Genomic DNA, 21,624 nt, shown 5'->3' with positions numbered 1-21,624 from the left:
TGAGGTACTGTTACAACGGGGCCATCCATGAAAGCTTTTTACATTTTCAGTCAGCTGAAAGCTTAGATGCAGCAGGTCTCAATAAATGATAATTGATTGCCTTGAAAAACATGGTCTGGACTACAGAAATAAACTTGTAAAACAGTGCAAGATTTGCATTTTATGTGCACTGTAATGAACATTGTTTGAATTTGGTCCTTGTCGATGCTGTAAAATCAGTGCCTGAGGCAGTTCACTTTTTTGCTCTCCTGCAGAAGCTTTATAACTTTGTATCTGGCTCGTACGTTCATCTCAAGTGGCTTGCAGTTCAGAAAGAGCTTTATCCACAGCAGCAGCCCAGGGAACTACAGAGACTTACGGATGTAAGGTGGGCATGCAGATACATGGCATGCCGGAATCTGAGGGACAGGCTTCCAGCAGTTCTGAGAGTGCTACAGGATATCACACTTGAAAGTAGTGGTGATAGATCAGTGGAGGCAAGGGGCCTTTTTTCTCAGATAGATTTACATTTCATTGGGCTTTTGGTTACCTTTTGTAAAGTGCTTGGTGATGCCAAATGTCTTTCTGACATGCTCCAATCAAGCTCTCTTGACCTAGCAAGGGCAGTGGCTCTAGCCCTTACAGACACATTACAGCACTACAGAAGTGAGAGTTACTTTGGAGAACTATAGAAAGAAGTTAAAGATAGTGATGCACCGATATGACATTTTTGGCCGATACCGATATCCGATATTTTCTTTGCCAACAAAACCCGATACCGATACCCAATATTAAAAAAATGTGCATCCTTTTAAGCATTCTAGTACAATTAAATAGTTAACACAAACACACATGGACGCAGCGGTCTAAGGCACTGCATCTCAGTGCAAGAGGTGTCACTACAGTCCCTGGTTCAAATCCAGGCTGGATCACATCCGGTAGTTATTGGGAGTACCATTGGGCGGCGCACAATTGGCCCAGCGTTGCCTGAGCCGTCATTGTAAATAAGAATTTGTTCTTAACTGACCTGCCTAGTTAAATAAAGGTTACACACACACAACACTGTGACCAAAAAGTTATTTTGTTGCCATTTACGTATGTCCCCATTACCAGTAAAACATAATCAAAACCTATATTTCTTTCACTTACTTGCTGTGCCATTTCATTGTTCATTTGTTCAGTCGTTTCATTCTCCACCAGGATTTCTATAGAATGCCGTTTGGGTCTTTGTGTGTCAAAAAAGATACGTCAAATAACGACATCTGTTTCAGTAGCTATAGTTATCTAGCTAATTATATAGCTATGTGTCATCATCTAAAATAACCCTAATTTATAAGAGAGTTCTTATTTGATTAATGGTGGTCGGACCCATCTATGTGAAGCTAGCCACAATAAGGATTAGCCACAACAACGGACTTTGCGGTTAGCCTTCAGAAGGCAAACCGCAAATTCCACTATTGTGCCTAACCCTTATTGTGCCTAGCTTCACAACACAACCCGGTCTAGTCGAGCCTCACTAGCCTGATAAAGCTAGCTGGCTGCTTATAACGTTAGCTTTGGGCAACAGGGTTAAGTAGCTGGCTAGCTATTTATTTTCATGAACTGAAGTTCAATTTCAATAGGCGAACAACAAGTGGCAACCTAGCTAATACTTATAAGAATTTCTAAATCATTGCTAAGAATGATGAAAATGACTGCAGTTTCTACTGGTCATTGTTTTCAGGCTGGTTGTATTGTTGCTAGCTAGGTACCAAGCTAAAGCATGCTACCCCAGAAGTTGCGGTCGAACAAATTATGCTTTATTACCAACGTGGTATTGTTAACACATCATTCGTGGCCGGTGTTTACTTGTTTGCAGACTTTTTTGTCCAGCTTTGACAGTGCTACTGTATCTTTTTTGACACGCAAAGACCCAAACGGCGTTCCATAGTATGTATGTCATGTAGATAATAGCAGTGACGCTATTACTGTGTAACTCCGGAATGGGCAACATCTGAAAAATAGCGCACTTGGTAGAGTGTACCGGTGCTCGACCAGTCGGTGAAAGCCAACATCACCCACAACAGAGAACGGTTTGTTATCAAGGGGATTGAATTGCATTATCTTGGCTTTAATAGATTTCGGCTTTGAGTTGTCTCGCTGAAATTTTCTTACTCTTTCAAATAACTGCTCGACTTGTTGACTGCTTGATCCACACAGCAAACATTGTGTGGGCTAGGTTAGGAATGCTGTGTTGCACATGAGGCTCAAAATTTTACGTAGTGTTATTACGTCATGTACCTACAGTTGAAGTCGAAAGTTTACATACACTTCGGTTGGAGTCATTAAAACTCGTTTTTCAACCACTCCACAAATTCCTATAGTTTTGGCAAGTCGGTTAGGACATCTACTTTGTGCATGACACAAGTAATTTTTCCAACAGTTGTTTACAGACAGATTATTTCACTTATAATTCACAATTCCAGTGGGTCAGAAGTTTACATACACTAAGTTGACAGTGCCTTTAAACAGCTTGGAAAATTCCAGAAAATGATGTCATGGCTTTAGAAGCTTCTGATTGGCTAATTGACATCATTTGAGTCAATTGGAGGTGTACCTGTGGATGTATTTCAAGGCCTACCTTCAAAATCAGTGCTTCTTTGCTTGACATCATGGGAAAATCAAAAGAAATCAGCCAAGACCTGAGAAAGAAAATTGTAGACCTCCACAAATCTGGTTCATCCTTGGGAGAAATTTGCAAACGCCTGAAGGTACCACGTTCATCTCTACAAACAACAGTATGCAAGTATAAACACAATGGGACCACGCAGCCGTCATACCGCTCAGGAAGGAGACGCGTTCTGTCTACTTGAGATGAACGTACTTTGGTGCAAAAAGTGCAAATCAATCCTAGAACAGCAGCAAAGGACCTTATGAAGATGCTGGAGGAAACCGGTACAAAAGTAAAAAGAGTCCTATATCGGCATAACCTGAAAGGCCGCTCAGCAAGGAAGAAGCCATGGCTCCAAAACCGCCATAAAAAAGCCAGACTACGGTTTGCAACTGCACATGGGGACAAATATCGTACTTTTGGGAGAAATGTCTTCTGGTCTGATGAATCAAAAATAGAACTGTTTGGCAATAATGACCATTGTTATGTTTGGAGGAAAAAGGGGGAGGCTTGCAAGCCGAAGAACACCATCCCAACCGTGAAGCGCGGGGGTGGCAGCATCATGTTGTGGGGGTGCTTTGCTGCAGGAGGGACTGGTGCACTTCACAAAATAGATGGCATCATGAGGGAGGAAATTGATGTGGATATATTGAAGCAACATCTCAAGACATCAGTCAGGAAGTTAAAGCTTGGTCACAAATGGGTCTTTCAAATGGACAATGACCCCAAGCATACTTCCAAAGTTGTGGCAAAATGTCTTAAGGACAACAAAGTCAAGGTATTGGAGTGCCCATCACAAAGCCCTGACCTCAATCCCATAGAAATTTGTGGGCAGAACTGAAAAAGCGTGTGCGAGCAAGGAGGCCTACAAACCGGACTCAGTTACACCAGCTCTGTCAGGAGGAATGGACCAAAATTCACCCAACTTATTGTGGGAAGCTTGTGGAAGGCTACCCGAAACATTTGACCCAAGTTAAACCATTTAAAGGCAATGCTACCAAATACTAATTGAGTGTATGTAAACTTCTGACCCACTGGGAATGTGAAGAAATAAAAGCTGAAATACATCATTCTTTCTACTATTATTCTGACATTTCACATTTTTAAAATAAAGTGGTGATCCTAACTGACCAAAGAAAGGGAACTTTTACTTGGATTAAATGTCAGGAATTGTGAAAAACTGAGTTTAAATGTATTTGGCTAAGGTGTATGTAAACTTCCGACTTCAACTGTGCGTTATATAGGTATGCAGGGTAGCTTTGGTATCAGTTTTTAACATCGGCATTAACCTTGGCCGATGCAATACCGATGTTGGCATTTTTAGCTAATATCGGACGATTCCGACATGTTCACTGATATATTGTGCATCCCTAGTTGAAGAGATTGCAGAGCACTGCAAAATAAGTGTACAGTGTGTAAAAGACCCAAAACAAGCTTAAGATTTTACGACTCATTGATGATGAGCACTGTAGGACAGAAAAATAGAGACCAAAGTGATGGTGAGAGCCACCAAAGAGCTATCTTTTATCAGGAGCTTGACAGTCTCACAGCTGAGCTGCAGAGGCGTTTTTCAAAGAATTGCAAGATAATGCAAGGGGTCCAGTCGCTCAACCCAAAGAGTCCAACTTTCTTGAATGAGGAGCCTCTGTTTGCCTTTGCTCAGACCTTTGAGTCAGACTTAGAGGACCTCAAACATGAGGTTTCATCAAACCAAGTGGCTTCTTGATAGGAGAGAGAAAAGTGGAAGGGACAGATTGTCTACTCTCCTAGACTTTGTTGTGTTTCTAGAACCTTATAAATAGGCCTTCCATGAGCTATTTTGACATTGTAAGATTTCTGTTACACCAGTCAGCAGTGCGTCTTGCGAGAGAAGCTTCTAAGCTTTAAAACGGATTAAAAACCCACCTTAAGACAACAATGGTTGATGACATGTTAAGTCACCTCGGAATTCTCAGTGTTGAGTCAAGGAGGACACGCTCCCTCAACATGGATGAGTTTGTGAAACATTTTGCCAGTTCTCACCAGAACAGCAGAATGATGCTGTTTTAAATCTACCTAGGACAATTTGGCACTTAGGCTGTCCCTCTGGTCATGATTAAAACCTGCACTGTGTACTAACTAGTACACTGATGTTCTAAAATGATAAATCCAAAGGGTATCATGTCACACAGATTTCATTTGGTCTTGATTAGGCCAATTCCAAAACTTTTCTTTGCTATTAGTTAACATAATATATATGGGCATAAATTTAATAGTGTAAGTTTGTAATATTGATGGGCATCAAAATTATTTTTTCTTTTTCAAGTCCATTTCTGCTTGATACCAGGTATGTCAAATTGCAGTGTTTTTTTGTAAATAAACTATGTAATTTATGTAACACACAAATGCTATCTTATCTCCTTGGTGCTTGAGCTTAATTTTCTGAAAATATTTTATAGACTCTTATAACACTTATAGACACAGATGATATATTCATGAAAACAGAGTGACCCAAGTCTCTCCAGTATGTGAGTACAGTGTGTGTGTGTGTGTGTGTGTGTGTGTGTGTGTGTGTGTGTGTGTGTGTGTGTGTGTGTGTGTGTGTGTGTGTGAGAAAGAAAGAAAGACATTGAGCTGCAGTTCTGAGGTAGAGACACTGACTATTCATAGTATGTTAAAGAATTCTAGTGAAGTAACCCTTTTGGATCACACTATCTGCCACATTGAAGAACTCCAGATTAAGTGAATTATCACTTCTACCTCTAATCAGCAATCATAGGATTCATTCATGCTCCTTAGATGCCAGGTTAGGGTTACACACACATTTTCTGTCATGGTCTATATGGACCCCCTGAAGAAAGCCTTGGCCACCCCCTGGACACCCCATGTATAAAACTCTTGTTCCGCCACTTGTGATACAGTTAGCAACACGCCTCCCATTCCACACACTCTCTCTTCCAATCAACTCTTGCTTTCTTGCCTGACAGACTAACTAGAGTTCACGAATGTTAGCTGATTTGTTACGAAGCTGGGACAGTTTGCAGTGCTAGTTAGCAGGTTGTCTGTAGTAGTGAAAGTGACAGCTGAGGTTGACGCTTCGTGAGCGCTGTCCAAATTTACCGCTACGCACAACTTTTCTTGCCTGACAGACTAACTAATTAGCTAGCTAGCTATAGCAAGCAGTTTCCATATAATTACATTGGTAGAAACTAGACAAAACAACCAACTAGTTAGTTGACTATACACAGCTAAACATTTAAACTATTTCCATGAGACAAAGAGCAATCATTCGATCTTGACCGCTGGCACGGATGTGCTCACCTGTACCAACCAAATTATGATTTGCTAATCTCACAGCATCAAACATTGACAACACCAAACTGCTGTTTACTTATTTCACTCACCTCGACATCATCGCTTTTCAAAGTGCAAGGATGTGTGCGAATCCGTATCACCAAGCAACATAGATAAAGCCCTTTCACAGTGAAAAGTCATGTCTGAACGCGCGAACAAAAAGGAGGTATTTGGACATAAATATGGACTTTATCGAAACAAAACGAACATTTATTGTGGAACTGGGATTCCTGGGAGTGCATTCCGATGAAGAGGTAAGTGAATATTTATAATGCTATTTCTGACTTTTGTTGACTCCACAACATGGCTGTATGGCTTGTTTTGGTGGCTGAGCGCTATACTCAGATTATTGCATGGTGTGCTTTTGCCGTAAAGCTTTTTTGAAATCTGACACAGCGGTTGCATTAAGGAGAAGTGTATCTTCAATTCTATGTAAAACACTTGTATCTTATATCAACGTTTATGATGAGTATTTCTGTAAATTGATGTGGCTCCCTGCAAAATCACTGGATGTTTTGGAGGCAAAACATTACTGAACATAATGTGCCAATGTAAACTGAGATTTTTGGATATAAATATGAACTTTATCGAACAAAACATACATGTATTGTGTAACATGAAGTCCTATGAGTGCCATCTGATGAAGATCATCAAAGGTTAGTGATTAATTTTATCTCTATTTCTGCTTTTTGTGACTCCTCTCTTTGGCTGGAAAATTGATGTATGTTTTTTTGTGACTAGGCGCTGACCTAACATAATCCTATGGTATGCTTTCGCCGTAAAGCCTTTTTGAAATTGGACACTGTGGCTGGATTAATAAGAGGTTTATCTTTAAAATGGTGTATAATACTTGTATGTTTGAGGAATTTTAATTATGAGATTTCTGTTGTTTTGAATTTGGCGCCCTGCAATTTCACTGGCTGTTGTAGAGGTGGGACGCTAGCGTCCCACATATCCCAGAGAGGTTTAAGGGGTATTGTGTGTAGATAGGTGATTTATTAATTTTTTTCAACCATTTTGAAATTTCAAACTGTAACACAACAAAATGTAGAATAAGTCAAAGGGTACTTCTGAAGGCACTGTACCTCTATCTTTGTGCGGTAGAGCACTAGCCGGCGCAGGCGGGTGAGCTTGGAGATGTGTGTGAAGGCCTGCGGGTGGAGGCGGTCGCACGAGGACAGGTTGAGCTCCTGCAGCCCGGGACACGTCTGGGAGATGACCTCCAGACACGGTTCACTCAGGAAGTGACAACACGACAGCTCCAGACACACCAGGCTCCCACCACACGCCTTCATGAAGCTGAGAGGGAGGAGGGGAGGAGGGGGGGAGGGGGTCAGACCTGTGTTGTGGCGTGGCAACAACATTAACACGGAAGGTCAGGATTTGCTGTCCTTGCTGTCCCCAGTTCACCTGGACGTGCTGCTGCTCCAGTTCCAACTGTTCTGCCTGCAGCTATGGAACCCTGACCTGTTCACTGGACGTGCTACCTGTCCCAGACCTGCTGTTTTCAACTCTCTAGAGACAGCAGGAGCGGTAGAGATACTCTCAAAGATCGGCTATGAAAAAGCCAACTGACACTTACTCTTGTGTTACTGACTTGTTGCACCCTCGACAACTACTATGATTATTATTATTTGACAATGCTGGTAATTTATGAACATTTGAACATCTAGGCCATGTGCTGTTATAATCTCCACCCGGCACAGCCAGAAGAGGACTGGCCACCCCTCATAGCCTGGCCACCCCTCATTCCTCTCTAGGTTTCTTCCTAGGTTTTGGCCTTTCTAGGGAGTTTTTCCTAGCCACCGTGCTTCTACACCTGCATTGCTTGCTGTTTGGGGTTTTAGGCTGGGTTTCTGTACAGCACTTTGAGATATCAGCTGATGTAAGAAGGGCTATATAAATACATTTGATTTGATTTGACAGCGTTATGTTAGTTTCAGTTTCAAGTTTCATTAGTTGTATGTACGGGATACACATGGTATACACTGTCCAACTAAAAAATGCTTACTTGCAGGTTCCTTCTCAACAATGCAACAACAATAAATAATAAAAAGCTAAGAATACGAACATAAAGTGAATGGCTCAGTAGAATAGAATAAAGATTTTTAGCACAAGTAAAATACAGAAAGGCACAATTTATAATCCAATATTTACACAGACGGTTCCTCACCCTGAAATCAACGGAAGTGATGGGCACACACATGCCACTCTGAAGACAGAGACCGATGAACCACAAATGTCCAGATTCTCTAGTCCCCCCAGCCCCATGCCTCACCTGCTGAAGCCGGTGAGGGTGAGGGCTCCACGGTTGCCGGTCCAGGAGAGGTTGAGCCTCTGAAGCAGCGTGCAGCGGCCCTGCAGGTGGCCCAGGGAGGTGTCACTGAGGCGAGCCCAATATGGCTGCAGGCTCAGCTGGATGTACTGGAGGGGGTCACAGCAGTGCTGGTGGAGTAGCTTACAGGTCTGGGTCAGGCGACACAGGTCGGGCAGGGTCAAGTGGCTAACTATCAGCTGGATCAACTGCAGGGGGAGAGGAGGGAGAGAATTACAGAGAGATAATAAGAGAGAAGGGAGGATGGTGGGAGAGGGGGTAGAGGGAGAAAGATAAATAATGATGGAGGAAGAGAGAGACAAGCTAAGCAAGAAAGAAAGCAAGAAAGAGACAGAAGGGATGATGTCAGGCAGAGCAGAATAATATAAAAGAGTGTAGGTGGAACACACACAAAGCAATATTCTTGTGGCAGTGAGTTTCAGTGTGGCAGTGAATCTGCCTGTTTGTGCAATATGGAAGTGTGCTTCTCAGTAAGACAGTGGTAGAGAGAGAATAGGTGTGTATGTGTGCAGTGAATAAACAATACGCTGTGTGTTCAACAGGGTATCAGCTAGCAGATAATAGCTATATTGTATTTCAGACACACACACATCGGTTGTGAGGAGTGAGGTGAGTGGCAGCGGTTTGGATAGTACATAAAACCAAGAGAACAGCTTGTCTTAGAAAATATGACATGCCTTTATAACATGAAAATTACTATTTTGTAAGCTTAATATCAAATATCTCCATGGGTCCAAGACAGTATGTGTCGGTCTATGGGAGACATCTTTTGTCAAATTAAGTCCTGGCAAAGTACAAAAACTGCCCAAGATACCCTAAACATAAATATTTTCATTTTTTGGGCAACCCAACCGAATTCACATAGAAATTATATCATATGTTATAGATCTGTCATTCTCATTAAAACCACATCTAAGAAGCATTATATCTGTTCTGTGTGTGCTATTTCTATGCTTTCATTGTTAAGTTTCGTTTCTGTCTTTTACTTTTAGTTTTGTACACCAGCTTCAAACAGCTGAAAATGGTTATGAAAAATATATATTTCATAGCAGTTTAGATGGTACAATGATTCTCTACACTATACTTGCTTGTTTTAGTCACATAAACTGAAATCAGGCAAACTAGTCACATGTTTGCAAACAGGAAATGGACTATGCAGAAATCGCTCCGCCATCTTTAAAACCAAAGCGAGAATTGTTTGGAAAAACAGCATCTTGCAATTGTCCTGTAACTATTGCCAACCTTTTTTCAAATTTCAGTGCCGTTTCGTGGACAGAAAATGCAGCCAGCAGCCATATACGAGTGTTGTAGTATATGTGAGTGTCTAATAGCGTATTCTCCCCACCTCGTAGGGCAGTTTATCAAAGTATCCATTCCCTAGGTTAATGTGCTTGCCATCCCCGGCCTGTCTGAAGGAGACTCCCGGGTCAGACAGCTCCTCATCGCTGTCACTCAGGTCACAGATGTCGATTCTGGGCATCTTATAAAGGGAGAGGATGGGCCTCTCTTTCTGGCCGCGCAGGACGACGGCGTCCAGCTCCGTGTAGTACTTTAGCAGGGAGCTGTTGACCTCCACGCGGATCAAGTTGGTGGGGAAGCTCAGCTGCTTGATGCTGGGGGAGAACTGCCTGGCCTGGGGAGTCAGCACCTTGGTGGGCTCCTCAGCCCACAACACCTCCCACCTGGGGACAGACAGAGGTACACCTGTCAAGAGGTACACACACACACTCACCGCTCTTTAATCTGAGACATTCACTTAGGGCAGTTTGCCCATACTAAGCCTAGTCCTGAACTAATAAAAACGGGCTCAATGGAGAATCTAAGTGCTTTTTATTCTGAGACTAGGCTTAATCTGTGTCCGGGAAACCAGCCAATAGAGTACAAACACGAATTTGGTTGTGGTCCTCTGTAGCTCAGTTGTTAGAGCATGGCGGTTGCAACGCCAGGACAGTGGGTTAGATTCCCAGGACTACCCATATGTTAAAAGAAATACAAATAAAAGTGCAAGCATGACTTTAAAAAGGTCCAATCCAGCCGTTTAATTGAAAACAAACAAAATAGCTTCTTAGCAAAGAGCAGTTTCTCAAGCAAGAATTTTGCTAGGACTGAGAGTGGTCTGAGTGGAGAGGGGAAAACTGAAAATTAGCTGTTGGCAGAGAGATTTGGAACTCTCTTTCTTATTGGTCTATTTACTAATTAATAGAAAAAGGACATTCCACAATTGAGAGCATCTTGACTGGCTGCATCATTGCTTGGTATGACAACTGCACCGCCCTCGATCGCATGGCACTACAGAGGGTGGTGCGGACAGCCCAGTACATCACTGGGGCAGAGCTCCCTGCCATCCAGGACCTCTATATCAGGCAGCGTGAAAGGAAGGCCCAGATAATTGTTAAAGAATCCAGCCACCCAAGCCATAGACTGTTCTCTCTGCTTCCGCACAGCAGCTGGTACCGGAGCAACAAGTCTGACCCCAACAGGCTCCTAACCAGCTTCTATCTCCAAGCCATAAGACTGCTAAACAGATAACAAAATGGCTACATGGACTATATGCATTGAACCTTGTATTACATTTTTATTTTTGCACCGACTATGCACACACTCACTCAGTCCTTAACTTGATCACACACACATACACATTCATACTGACTCCACACACACACACACACACGTACATTTTAATAGTCGGGCATCTGCACACATTTCCGCAAATAAATGCCTGTTTCAAATAAACGCTGGGTCTAAATGAATTGTTTGAGGTTACCATGGACACAGCTTTGATATTCCTACGGTCATGTGCATTAAAAACATTCTTTCAAAATTCTGTCATTGTTGCTAGCCATGACGCCACCAAAAAGAAAACGTGACTTCGGTGATTGCCGATACTGCTCTCCATGGTGCTGAAGGGCGAAATTGGGGTGTATGATAGGCAGCCTAGTCTTTGCAAGTCTAACCTCCGATAGATTTGTTATTTTAATGGTTACAATAAACAACGTGGTAGTCTTTTCAAAAATGTTTTGAGCAAAAGCTGTGTGCATTAAGGAAATAGACGACTGACTCAAATAGAAGCACCAGTTGTGTTGAGAGATTGAAGCAAATATATATAAATGTACCCTTATTTTACCAGGTAAGTTGAATGAGAACACATTCTCATTTACAGCAACGACCTGGGGAATAGTTACAGGGGAGAGGAGGGGGGATGAATGAGCCAATTGTAAACTGGGGATGATTAGGTGACCGTGATGATATGAGGCCAGATTGGGAATTTAGCCAGGACACCAGGGTTAACACCCCTACTCACGAGGATCTTTAGTGACCACAGAGAGTCAGGACACCCGTTTAACATCCCATCCTAAAGACAGCACCCTACACAAAGCAATGTCCCCAATCACTGCCCTGGGGTATTGGGCAATTTTTTTTTAGACCAGTGGAAAGGGTGCCTCCTACTGGCCCTTCAACACCACTTCCAGCAGCATCTGGTCTCCAATCCAGGGACCGACCAGGACCAACCCTGCATAGCTTCAGAAGCAAGCCAGCAGTGGGATGCAGGGTGGTATACAGGGAAGGTGTAAAAGTGGCTATGGATGAAAAGCAAAAATGTCATGATAGAAGAAATTTCTACAACCCGAGTCCCACACCACCACTGGTCCTTACCGGACGTCGGTGGGAGGGTTCTGGGAGAAGGGGTTGAGGGAGCAGGCCATGATCTGGACGATAGCCCCCGGGTGGTAGGTCTCCAACACCTCCACAGCTGTGGGGTAGACGGGCTCCTCGAAGGCCAGCTCGATGTAGTCCTGGCTGTGGAAGGCCTTGGGCGTGCGGCGGAAGGGCAGTGGCGCGCTGACACACTGCTCCCACCACGTCCCGTAGGCCCTGAACACGGCCGTCTGGGTAAAGTCCCCAGAGCTGGGGTAGACGTTGGGCATGCCGGCCAGGTTCCACATGGTGTACGACATGCTGTTCTCACTGCCGTAGTGGGAGCTGAAGTCCAGCACCTCTATAGGATAGGATAAGGTTAGTCCATCTGCTCCCAATCCACCAGACAATAGCACGCAAACACACAGCACACATTATGGGAGGAGCACACAGTGTCGGCTCCAGTGCAGCACATCTGGAGCTATTTTAAAGGTTTGGACTAAGTGCCTTGCTCAAGGGCACAATAGCAGGTGAATGATCATACCTTTGGCATACTGTTCCACCTCCACGCTGATGGGCAGGGTAGCCCTCTGGCCTGACTCCACGGCGCGCCTGCTGGTCAGCGCCTCACCCCGAGTTCCGCTCCTGGACCGGCGCCGCAGACAGATATAGTAAAACATGCTCAGAAGGGTTAGCATAAGGAACAGTGGGTCAGGGGAGCAGTGGGCTGGGTGAGGCTTTTGGGAAGCGGTCCCAGAAGCCCGCCTGGCTCGGGGGATCGTGCCCAACACAGTGCAGGCTACAGGCCCAGCCACATACAGGACCTGTGCATTAGGGGGAGACAAAAAGACACACAAGGCAAGAGTTAGAAAAGCAAGACAGAAAAATATTCCCCGTTCATCTTCAAGAGTGAAAGTAGTAAAACTTTGGGCCAATCCTTTTTTTCACAAATTGCTAAGAAATAAGCAACGGATGGATTGAAAAAATCTAAATATTTATTTTTTATTTAGTCCAGTGGCGGGTCATGTCATTTGTAATTTATGAAATGTATTTCTCTGAGTTTTAGAATGAATTGCTTATTAGGCTGTATAAACGCAGCAAAAAACGACACGTCCACTGCTTCCCATGCTTGTTCAATGAACCATAAACAATTAATGAACATGCACCTGTGGAGCGGTCGTTAAGACACTAACAGCTTACAGATGGTAGGCAATTAAGGTCACAGTTATGAAAACTTAGGACACTAAAGAGGACTTTCAACTGACTCTGAAAAACACCAAAAGAAAGATGCCCAGGGTCCCTGCTCATCTGCGTGGACGTGCCTTAGGCATGCTGCAAGGAGGCATGAGAACTGCAGATGTGGCCAGGGCAATAAATTGCAATGTCCGTACTGTGAGACGCCTAAGACAGCGCTACAGGGAGCTGATCGTCCTCGTAGTGGCAGACCACGTGTAACAACACCTGCACAGGATCGGTACATCCGAACATCACACCTGCGGGACAGGTACAGGATGGCAACAACAACTGCCCGAGTTACACCAGGAACGCACAATCCCTCCATCAGCGCTCAGACTGTCCACAATAGGCTGAGAGAGGCTGGACTGATGGCTTGTAGGCCTGTTGTAAGGCAGGTCCTCACCAGACATCACCGGCAACAACTTCGCCAATGGGCGTCACTGGACCAGACAGGACTGGCAAAAAGTGCTCTTCACTGACGAGTCGCGTTTTTTTCTCACCAGGGGTGATGGTCGGATTCGCGTTTTTCGTCAAAGAAATGAGCGTTACACCGAGGCCTGTACTCTGCAGCGGGATCAATTTGGAGGTGGAGGGTCCGTCATGGTCTGGGGTGGTGTGTCACAACATCATAGGACTGAGCTTGTTGTCATTGTAGGCAATCTCAACGCTGTGCGTTACAGGGAAGACATCCTCCTCCCCAGACATCACCGGCAACAACTTCGCCAATGGGCGTCACTGGACCAGACAGGACTGGCAAAAAGTGCTCTTCACTGACGAGTCGCGTTTTTTTCTCACCAGGGGTGATGGTCGGATTCGCGTTTTTCGTCAAAGAAATGAGCGTTACACCGAGGCCTGTACTCTGCAGCGGGATCAATTTGGAGGTGGAGGGTCCGTCATGGTCTGGGGTGGTGTGTCACAACATCATCGGACTGAGCTTGTTGTCATTGTAGGCAATCTCAACGCTGTGCGTTACAGGGAAGACATCCTCCTCCCTCATGTGGTACACTTCCTGCAGGCTCATCCTGACATGACCCTCCCGCATGACAATGCCACCAGCCATACTACTCGTTCTGTGCATGATTTCCTGCAAGACAGGAATGTCAGTGTTCTGCCATGGCCAGCGAAGAGCCCGGATCTCAATCCCATTGAGCACGTCTGGGACCTGTTGGATCAGAGGGTGAGGGCTAGGGCCATTCCCCCCAGAAATGTCTGGGAACTTACAGGTGCCTTGGTGGAAGAGTGGGGTAACATCTCACAGCAAGAACTGGCAAATTTGGTGTAGTCCATGAGGAGGAGATGCACTGCGTACTTAATGCAGCTGGTGGCCACACCAGATACTGACTGTTACTTTTGACACCCCCTTTGTTCAGGGACACATTATTCCATTTCTGTTAGTCACATGTCTGTGGAACTTGTTCAGTTTATATGGTCTCAGTTGTTGAATCTTGTTATGTTCATACAAATATTTACACATGTTAAGTTTGCTGAAAATAAATGCAGTTGACAGTGAGAGGACATTTCTTTGTTGACTTGAGGATAGATAGATAGATTAGATAGTGAGGGAAAAAAGTATATGATCCCCTGCTGATTTTGTACGTTTGCCCACTGACAAAGAAATGATTAGTCTATAATTTTAATGGTAGGTTTATTTGAACAGTGAGAGACAGAATAACAACAAAAAAATCCAGAAAAACGCATGTCAAAAATGTTATAAATTGATTTGCATTTTAAATACTTTTTTCCCCTCACTGTGTGTGTGTATATATATATACACTGCTCAAAAAAATAAAGGGAACACGTAAACAACACAATGTAACTCCAAGTCAATCACACTTCTGTGAAATCAAACTGTCCACTTAGGAAGCAACACTGATTGACAATAAATTTCACATGCTGTTGTGCAAATGGAATAGACAACAGGTGGAAATTATAGGCAATTAGCAAGACACCCCCAATAAAGGAGTGGTTCTGCAGGTGGGGACCACAGACCACTTCTCAGTTCCTATGCTTCCTGGCTGATGTTTTGGTCACTTTTGAATGCTGGCGGTGCTTTCACTCTAGTGGTAGCATGAGACGGAGTCTACAACCCACACAAGTGACTCAGGTAGTGCAGCTCATCCAGGATGGCACATCAATGCGAGCTGTGGCAAGAAGGTTTGCTGTGTCTGTCAGCGTAGTGTCCAGAGCATGGAGGCGCTACCAGGAGACAGGCCAGTACATCAGGAGACGTGGAGGAGGCCGTAGGAGGGCAACAACCCAGCAGCAGGACCGCTACCTCCGCCTTTGTGCAAGAAGGAGCAGGAGGAGCACTGCCAGAGCCCTGCAAAATGACCTCCAGCATGCCACAAATGTGCATGTGTCTGCTCAAACGGTCAGAAACAGACTCCATGAGGGTGGTATGAGGGCCCGACATCCACAGGTGGGGGTTGTGCTTACAGCCCAACACCGTGCAGGACGTTTGGCATTTGCCAGAGAACACCAAGATTGGCAAATTCGCCACTGGCGCCCTGTGCTCTTCACAGATGAAAGCAGGTTCACACTGAGCACATGTGACAGACGTGACAGAGTCTGGAGACGCCGTGGAGAACGTTCTGCTGCCTGCAACATCCTCCAGCATGACCGGTTTGGCGGTGGGTCAGTCATGGTGTGGGGTGGCATTTCTTTGGGGGGCCGCACAGCCCTCCATGTGCTCGCCAGAGGTAGCCTGACTGCCATTAGGTACCGAGATGAGATCCTCAGACCCCTTGTGAGACCATATGCTGGTGCGGTTGGCCCTGGGTTCCTCCTAATGCAAGACAATGCTAGACCTCATGTGGCTGGAGTGTGTCAGCAGTTCCTGCAAGAGGAAGGCATTGATGCTATGGACTGGCCCGCCTGTTCCCCAGACCTGAATCCAATTGAGCACATCTGGGACATCATGTCTCGCTCCATCCACCAACGCCACATTGCACCACAGACTGTCCAGGAGTTGACGGATGCTTTAGTCCAGGTCTGGGAGGAGATCCCTCAGGAGACCATCCGCCACCTCATCAGGAGCATGCCCAGGCGTTGTAGGGAGGTCATACAGGCACGTGGAGGCCACACACACTACTGAGCCTCATTTTGACTTGTTTTAAGGACATTACATCAAAGTTGGATCAGCCTGTAGTGTGGTTTTCCACTTTAATTTTGAGTGTGACTCCAAATCCAGACCTCCATGGGTTGATAAATTGGATTTCCATTGATTATTTTTGTGTGATTTTGTTGTCAGCACATTCAACTATGTAAAGAAAAAAGTATTTAATAAGATTATTTCATTCATTCAGATCTAGAATGTGTTATTTTAGTGTTCCCTTTATTTTTTTGAGCAGTATATATATATATATATATATATATATATATATCAATGCCACCCCTCATCTTTGATTCTCCGCTGGGCGCGCAATATCAAGTGCGCCTATAGGCTATTTACTGTGGTCTCAATCAAATGACCCATAGCATAAAGGCTATAGGCTACAAAGGGCATGCTCCAGAAGCACAGAGCAAAGTTATACCTCTAAGATAGCTACTGGGATGGTGTAAATACAACTAGGCTGCGTTACACACAGCAATGGATATTCCAACCCTGAGCCCCGGCCTGTTCTGCTCTTACTGATCAACGTTTGTTTTGTGTGTGCTGCCTAACCAATGGCTGTGTAGGCCTACAGTGACAGTTCAGGAGGAGTCAAGGGCTTCTTCCCCAAAAAGTTTTATCTTGAGTGCGGACTAGCCTATAGCATATTTTCTGTTAAGTTTGAGAAGGAGAGTGTTAAGATGAGGACCGGAAGTCAACTTTATAGCTTGCTATTACATTAAAAGATTTTACTAAAAACAAGATGTTTCTTGCTCATGATGTATTTATCAGAGTTATTGACCTCACAATAAGCCAGATTCAAGTAACTTACATTGTGGTGCTGAAACTTGAAGAAGCATCGCGGCACAATCAATAATTGCATAATTAATTACAACCATCTTCATTTAAACAAGAGGGATTTGTGTTGGAGCCTATTTCTTCCGTTTTAATAAATAAGAGATAGGCCTACCTGTTTGACAGACAAAATTAGGCTATAAGCTGCTATGTCCATAGATTTTTCGGTCAATTACTCCACCCATCATGCACTCTATAAAATAGCCTACCTCCATGTCAGTGAAGGGCTGTTAAGTTGAATCCAAGACTCAAATTGAGGGGGCATGCCATCAGCCTGCCTTTTATTAAAGAAAATGGCAAAAAGCAGAGGCCTACCCCTTGTCATCTTAAAACGGATTCGATTATATAAAGTGATTTACAGTGCATTCGGAAAGTATTCAGACCCCTTGGCTTTTTCATAATTGTTATGTTACAGCCTTATTCTAAAATGTATTAAATTGTTTTTTTCCCCCTCATCAATCTACACACAATACCCCATGTTGACAAAGCAAAAACAGGCTTTTACACATTTTTGCAATTTTTTTATTCATTTTTTTTACTGAAAAATCACATTTACATAAGTATTCAGACCCTTCAGTCAATACTTTGTTGAAGTACCTTTGCAGCGATTACAGCCTAGAGTCTTCTTGGGTATGACGCTACAAGCTTGGCACACCTGCCTAATGGCTTGGTTTTTGCTCTGACATGCACTGTCAACTGCGGAACCTTATGTGGACATTTGTGTACCTTTCCGAATCATGTCCAATCAATTGAATTTACCACAGGTGGACTACAATCAAGTTGTAGAAACATCTCAAGGATGATCAAAGGAGACAGGATGCACCTGAGCTCAAAGGGTCTGAATACTTATGTGAATAAAGTAAATACATTTGCAAAAATGTCAAAATCTGTTTTTGCTTTGTCATTATGGGGTATTGTGTGTAGATTGATGGGGATTTTTTATTTATTCATTCCATTTAAGAATAAGTGCTGTAACGTAAAACAAAATGTGGAAAAAGTGAAGGGGTCTGAATACTGTATAACAGTGCTTTGGTCCACAATGTTTTATGCTAGAAACAAGCTGTAAAATACAGAGGAAAGACGACTCCGCTGCATATGGGAATATCATTGCTTAGTTGACATTCAGAGACTGAGCTACAACCTTCTGTAGCCGAGGAAACAAAAACTCGACTTTGCTTGGGAAGTAATCTAATTCTGTCACTATCAATTGATTTTGCTATTCACTCTTTGTACAATAAAATATGTTTAAACCCGGGACAGCTTTTAGGGAAACACTTTAAACCTCTCATTTGGTTAAGCCACAGAAGAAGAGTAGCCAGCAGTTAAAGCTTACACTTTTCTGCGTGGGCAGGCATACTCTGTCTGGGTAGGCCTAACTTTTGAAAGTACCAAGCTCAGATTCCTAATGACATCTCAGATTTAATTATTAACAGGGGCAGTTTCGTTGCAAACAAGACACTCTGATTTGGCATTGGAGAAATATGAACACAGGCCTCTCTCTGTCCATTCTTAGCCTGTAATTTCGGTAATTTTTGTGGTATTAAAATTACGTAGAATGACGTGGAATTGCATGAAATACTTAGAAAAGGCAATGTTTTTACTATAAATGAGATCTTTCCACCCTTACTCTTCTCCACAATGAACCCACAACCTTCTGGCCCGCAGCCCTGTGCACTATCAACATTTCTGCATTGCCATTTAACGCTAACAGGACAAAGAACTTTCTAAAATGTCATATCTAAGGCTCTTCTGTATAAGAAGTGAGGGTAAATGGTAGACATGTTCTCTGCTATCCACTTATTATTTTGGGTATAGAGGAGGGTCACTTGTTTTTCCAAGCGTTCAGGGAGGGTTTAGGTAAAATATATTTTGCTGAAGGGAGGGCAATCCATTTTCATTTCAGAGGTCAGACTTTCTCTATGTAACCCTTAAAAGTTGTCAAAAAAAAAATAGCCAAGTACAGATACCAAAAAAAACTACTTAAGTAGTACTTGAAAGTATTTTTACTAAGTACTTTACACCACTGCTCAATTGAGATTTCATTTTTCATTTTACCTTTATTTAACCAGGTAGGCCAGTTGAGAACAACTTCTCATTCACAACTGCGACCTGGCCAAGATAAAGCAAAGCAGTGTGACAACAACACAGAGTTACACATGGGATAAACAAACGTACAGTGAATAACACAATAGAAAAAATAAAAATCTATATACAGTGTGTGCAAATGTAGTAAGATTAGATTAGGGAGGTAAGGCAATAAATAGGCCATAGTGGCAAAATAATTACAATTTAGCAATTAAAACACTGGAGTGATAGATGTGCAGATGATGATCTGCAAGTAGAGATACTGAGGTAAAAAAGCGCAAAAATAAATAACAATATGGGGATGAGGTAGTTGGGTGGGCTATTTACAGATGGGCTGTGTACAGGTGCAGTGATCAGTAAGCTGCTCAGACAGCTGATACTTAAAGTTAGTGAGGGAGATATAAGTCTCCAGCTTCAGTGACTTCTGCAATTTGTTCCAGTCATTGGCAGCAGAGAACTGGAAGGAAAGGCGGCCAAAGGAAGTGTTTGCTTTGGGGATGACCAGTGAAATATACCTGGTGGAGCGTGCGCTGCGGGTGGTTGTTGCTATGGTGACCAGTGAGCTGAGATAAGGCAGGGCTTTACCTAGCAAAGACTTATAAATGACCTGGAGCCAGTGGGTTTGGCGACGAATATGAAGCGAGGGCCAGCCAACGAGAGCATACAGGTTACAGTGGTGGGTAGTATATGGGGCTTTGGTGACAAAATGGATGGCACTGTGATAGACTACATCTAATTTGCTAAGTAGAGTGTTGGCAGGATAGTCAGTTTTACGAGGGTATGTTTAGCAGCATGAGTGAAGGAGGCTTTGTTGTGAAATAGGAAGCCGATTCTAAATTTAATTTTGGATTGGAGATGCTTAATGTCAGTTTGGAAGGAGAGTTTAGAGTCTAGCCAGACACCTAGGTATTTGTAGTTGTCCACATATTCTAAGTCAGAACCGTTCAGAGTAGTGATGCTAGTCGGACGGGCGGGTAGTGAACGGTTGAAAAGTATGCATTTAGTTTTACTAGCATTTAAGAGCAGTTGGAGGCCACGGAAGGAGTGTTGTATGGCATTGAATCTCGTCTGGAGGTTTGTTAACACAGTGTGCAAAGAAGGGCCAGAAGTATACAGAATGGTGTCGTCTGCGTAGAGGTGGATCATAGCATCACCAGCAGCAAGAGCGACATCATTGATTTTATTTTATTATTACTAAACCTTTATTTAACCAGGAATGGCTCATTGAGACTTAAAATATTTTTTTCAAGAGCGTCCTGGCCAAGATAGGCAGCACCAAGTCATTACAAAAATTACAGACAAACAACATGAAATTACTTGTAGTTTCTAGTAAAAACCATAGAATTCACAGTAAAACAAAATCAAAAACAGCAAATTAAAAACATTGACAGGTCAGGGAATCAGTCTCAAGATCATTCATCAGTGATTTAAAAATACCAATTAGGACAGGTTCTTCCAGTTTAAAAGTATTTTGTAAGGCGTATATACAGAGAAAAGAGTCGGCCTGAGAATTGAACCCCCATAGAGACTGCCAGAGGTCCGGACAACAGGCCCTCCGATTTGACACACTGAACTCTATCTGAGAAGTAGTTGGTGAACCAGGCGAGGCAGTCATTTGAGAAACCAAGGCTGTTGAGTCTGCCGAGAAGAATGCGGTGATTGACAGAGTCGAAAGCCTTGGCCAGATCGATGAAGACGGCTGCACAGTACTGTCTTTTATCGATGGCGGTTATGATATCGTTAACTTGGCTTATGAAGACCTTAGAATGCCAGGGCAGGATGGATATAGGTCTATAACAGTTATAGGTCTATAACAGTGTCTCCCCCTTTGAAGATATAGCCAAGATATAGCTCTCTTTCGTATTATTACTACATCATTATGTAATTCAGTATTACATATGTATATGAGCAGTAGATGAGAATGTAGTATCAGTAGACAAAACATGAACCTGAACTAACTACTACTGTTCGCTCTTTTCAGCTATGTGACAGCCTCAAAAATGATACTCCTGTGTAAGGGTCTGCAGCGAATCACAGCCAGCCGCAAGAGAGAAGCAAATGTAACCACAGGACATGTGACAGAGTTGATGGACACCCTATGTTCATCAATGGACAGAAAGTTCCACAGAATGGAATATAATCACATGCTATCAGAAACCACTGCACTTGACCACAGATTTAAGAAGTTAGCCTTCAGTGATGCCAGACCGATTGAGGAGGCTCTTGAAAGAATAACCTCAGCAGCAGGGAGGGACAGCCCCAGCAGTCAGCTGGCTCAGTCACCAAGGCAACAGAAAGAAGAGGGATCAGATGGAGCAGAAGCACCAGCAGTAGTGCCACAAACGTCTGCTGTTTGGATGCTGTTTGACGAGAGAGCAACTGGGGATGCAGCACGAAGGAATCCCTCAGCAGATGCCATAATGG

At 43.5% G+C, this 21,624-nt stretch overlaps 1 protein-coding gene across 2 annotated transcripts in view; it reads right to left on the bottom strand.

The window, feature by feature from the left end:
• The window catches only part of fbxl4 (F-box and leucine-rich repeat protein 4), a 34,327-nt gene that overhangs the window by 11,595 nt on the left and 1,108 nt on the right, over positions 1-21,624 (bottom strand). Inside the window, exons 2-6 of one of the 2 annotated variants that reach the window (XM_029738142.1) lie at positions 12,478-12,757; positions 11,952-12,294; positions 9,643-9,979; positions 8,241-8,485; positions 7,048-7,261 (exon numbers count right to left, since the gene is read on the bottom strand). In XM_029738142.1, the coding sequence (XP_029594002.1) occupies positions 7,048-7,261; positions 8,241-8,485; positions 9,643-9,979; positions 11,952-12,294; positions 12,478-12,631 (1,293 nt within the window). In that variant the 5' untranslated portion in view covers positions 12,632-12,757. Of the gene's footprint in view, positions 1-7,047; positions 7,262-8,240; positions 8,486-9,642; positions 9,980-11,951; positions 12,295-12,477; positions 12,758-21,624 lie in introns of those variants that run through there. The other variant, XM_029738144.1, reaches the window with a different exon arrangement.

This window comes from Salmo trutta, chromosome 37, assembly GCF_901001165.1.
Source record: "Salmo trutta chromosome 37, fSalTru1.1, whole genome shotgun sequence".
Lineage (NCBI taxonomy): Eukaryota > Metazoa > Chordata > Actinopteri > Salmoniformes > Salmonidae > Salmo > Salmo trutta.
The sequence above is the reverse complement of the archived record's forward strand: the minus strand, read 5'-3'. Positions and strand labels throughout refer to the sequence as shown.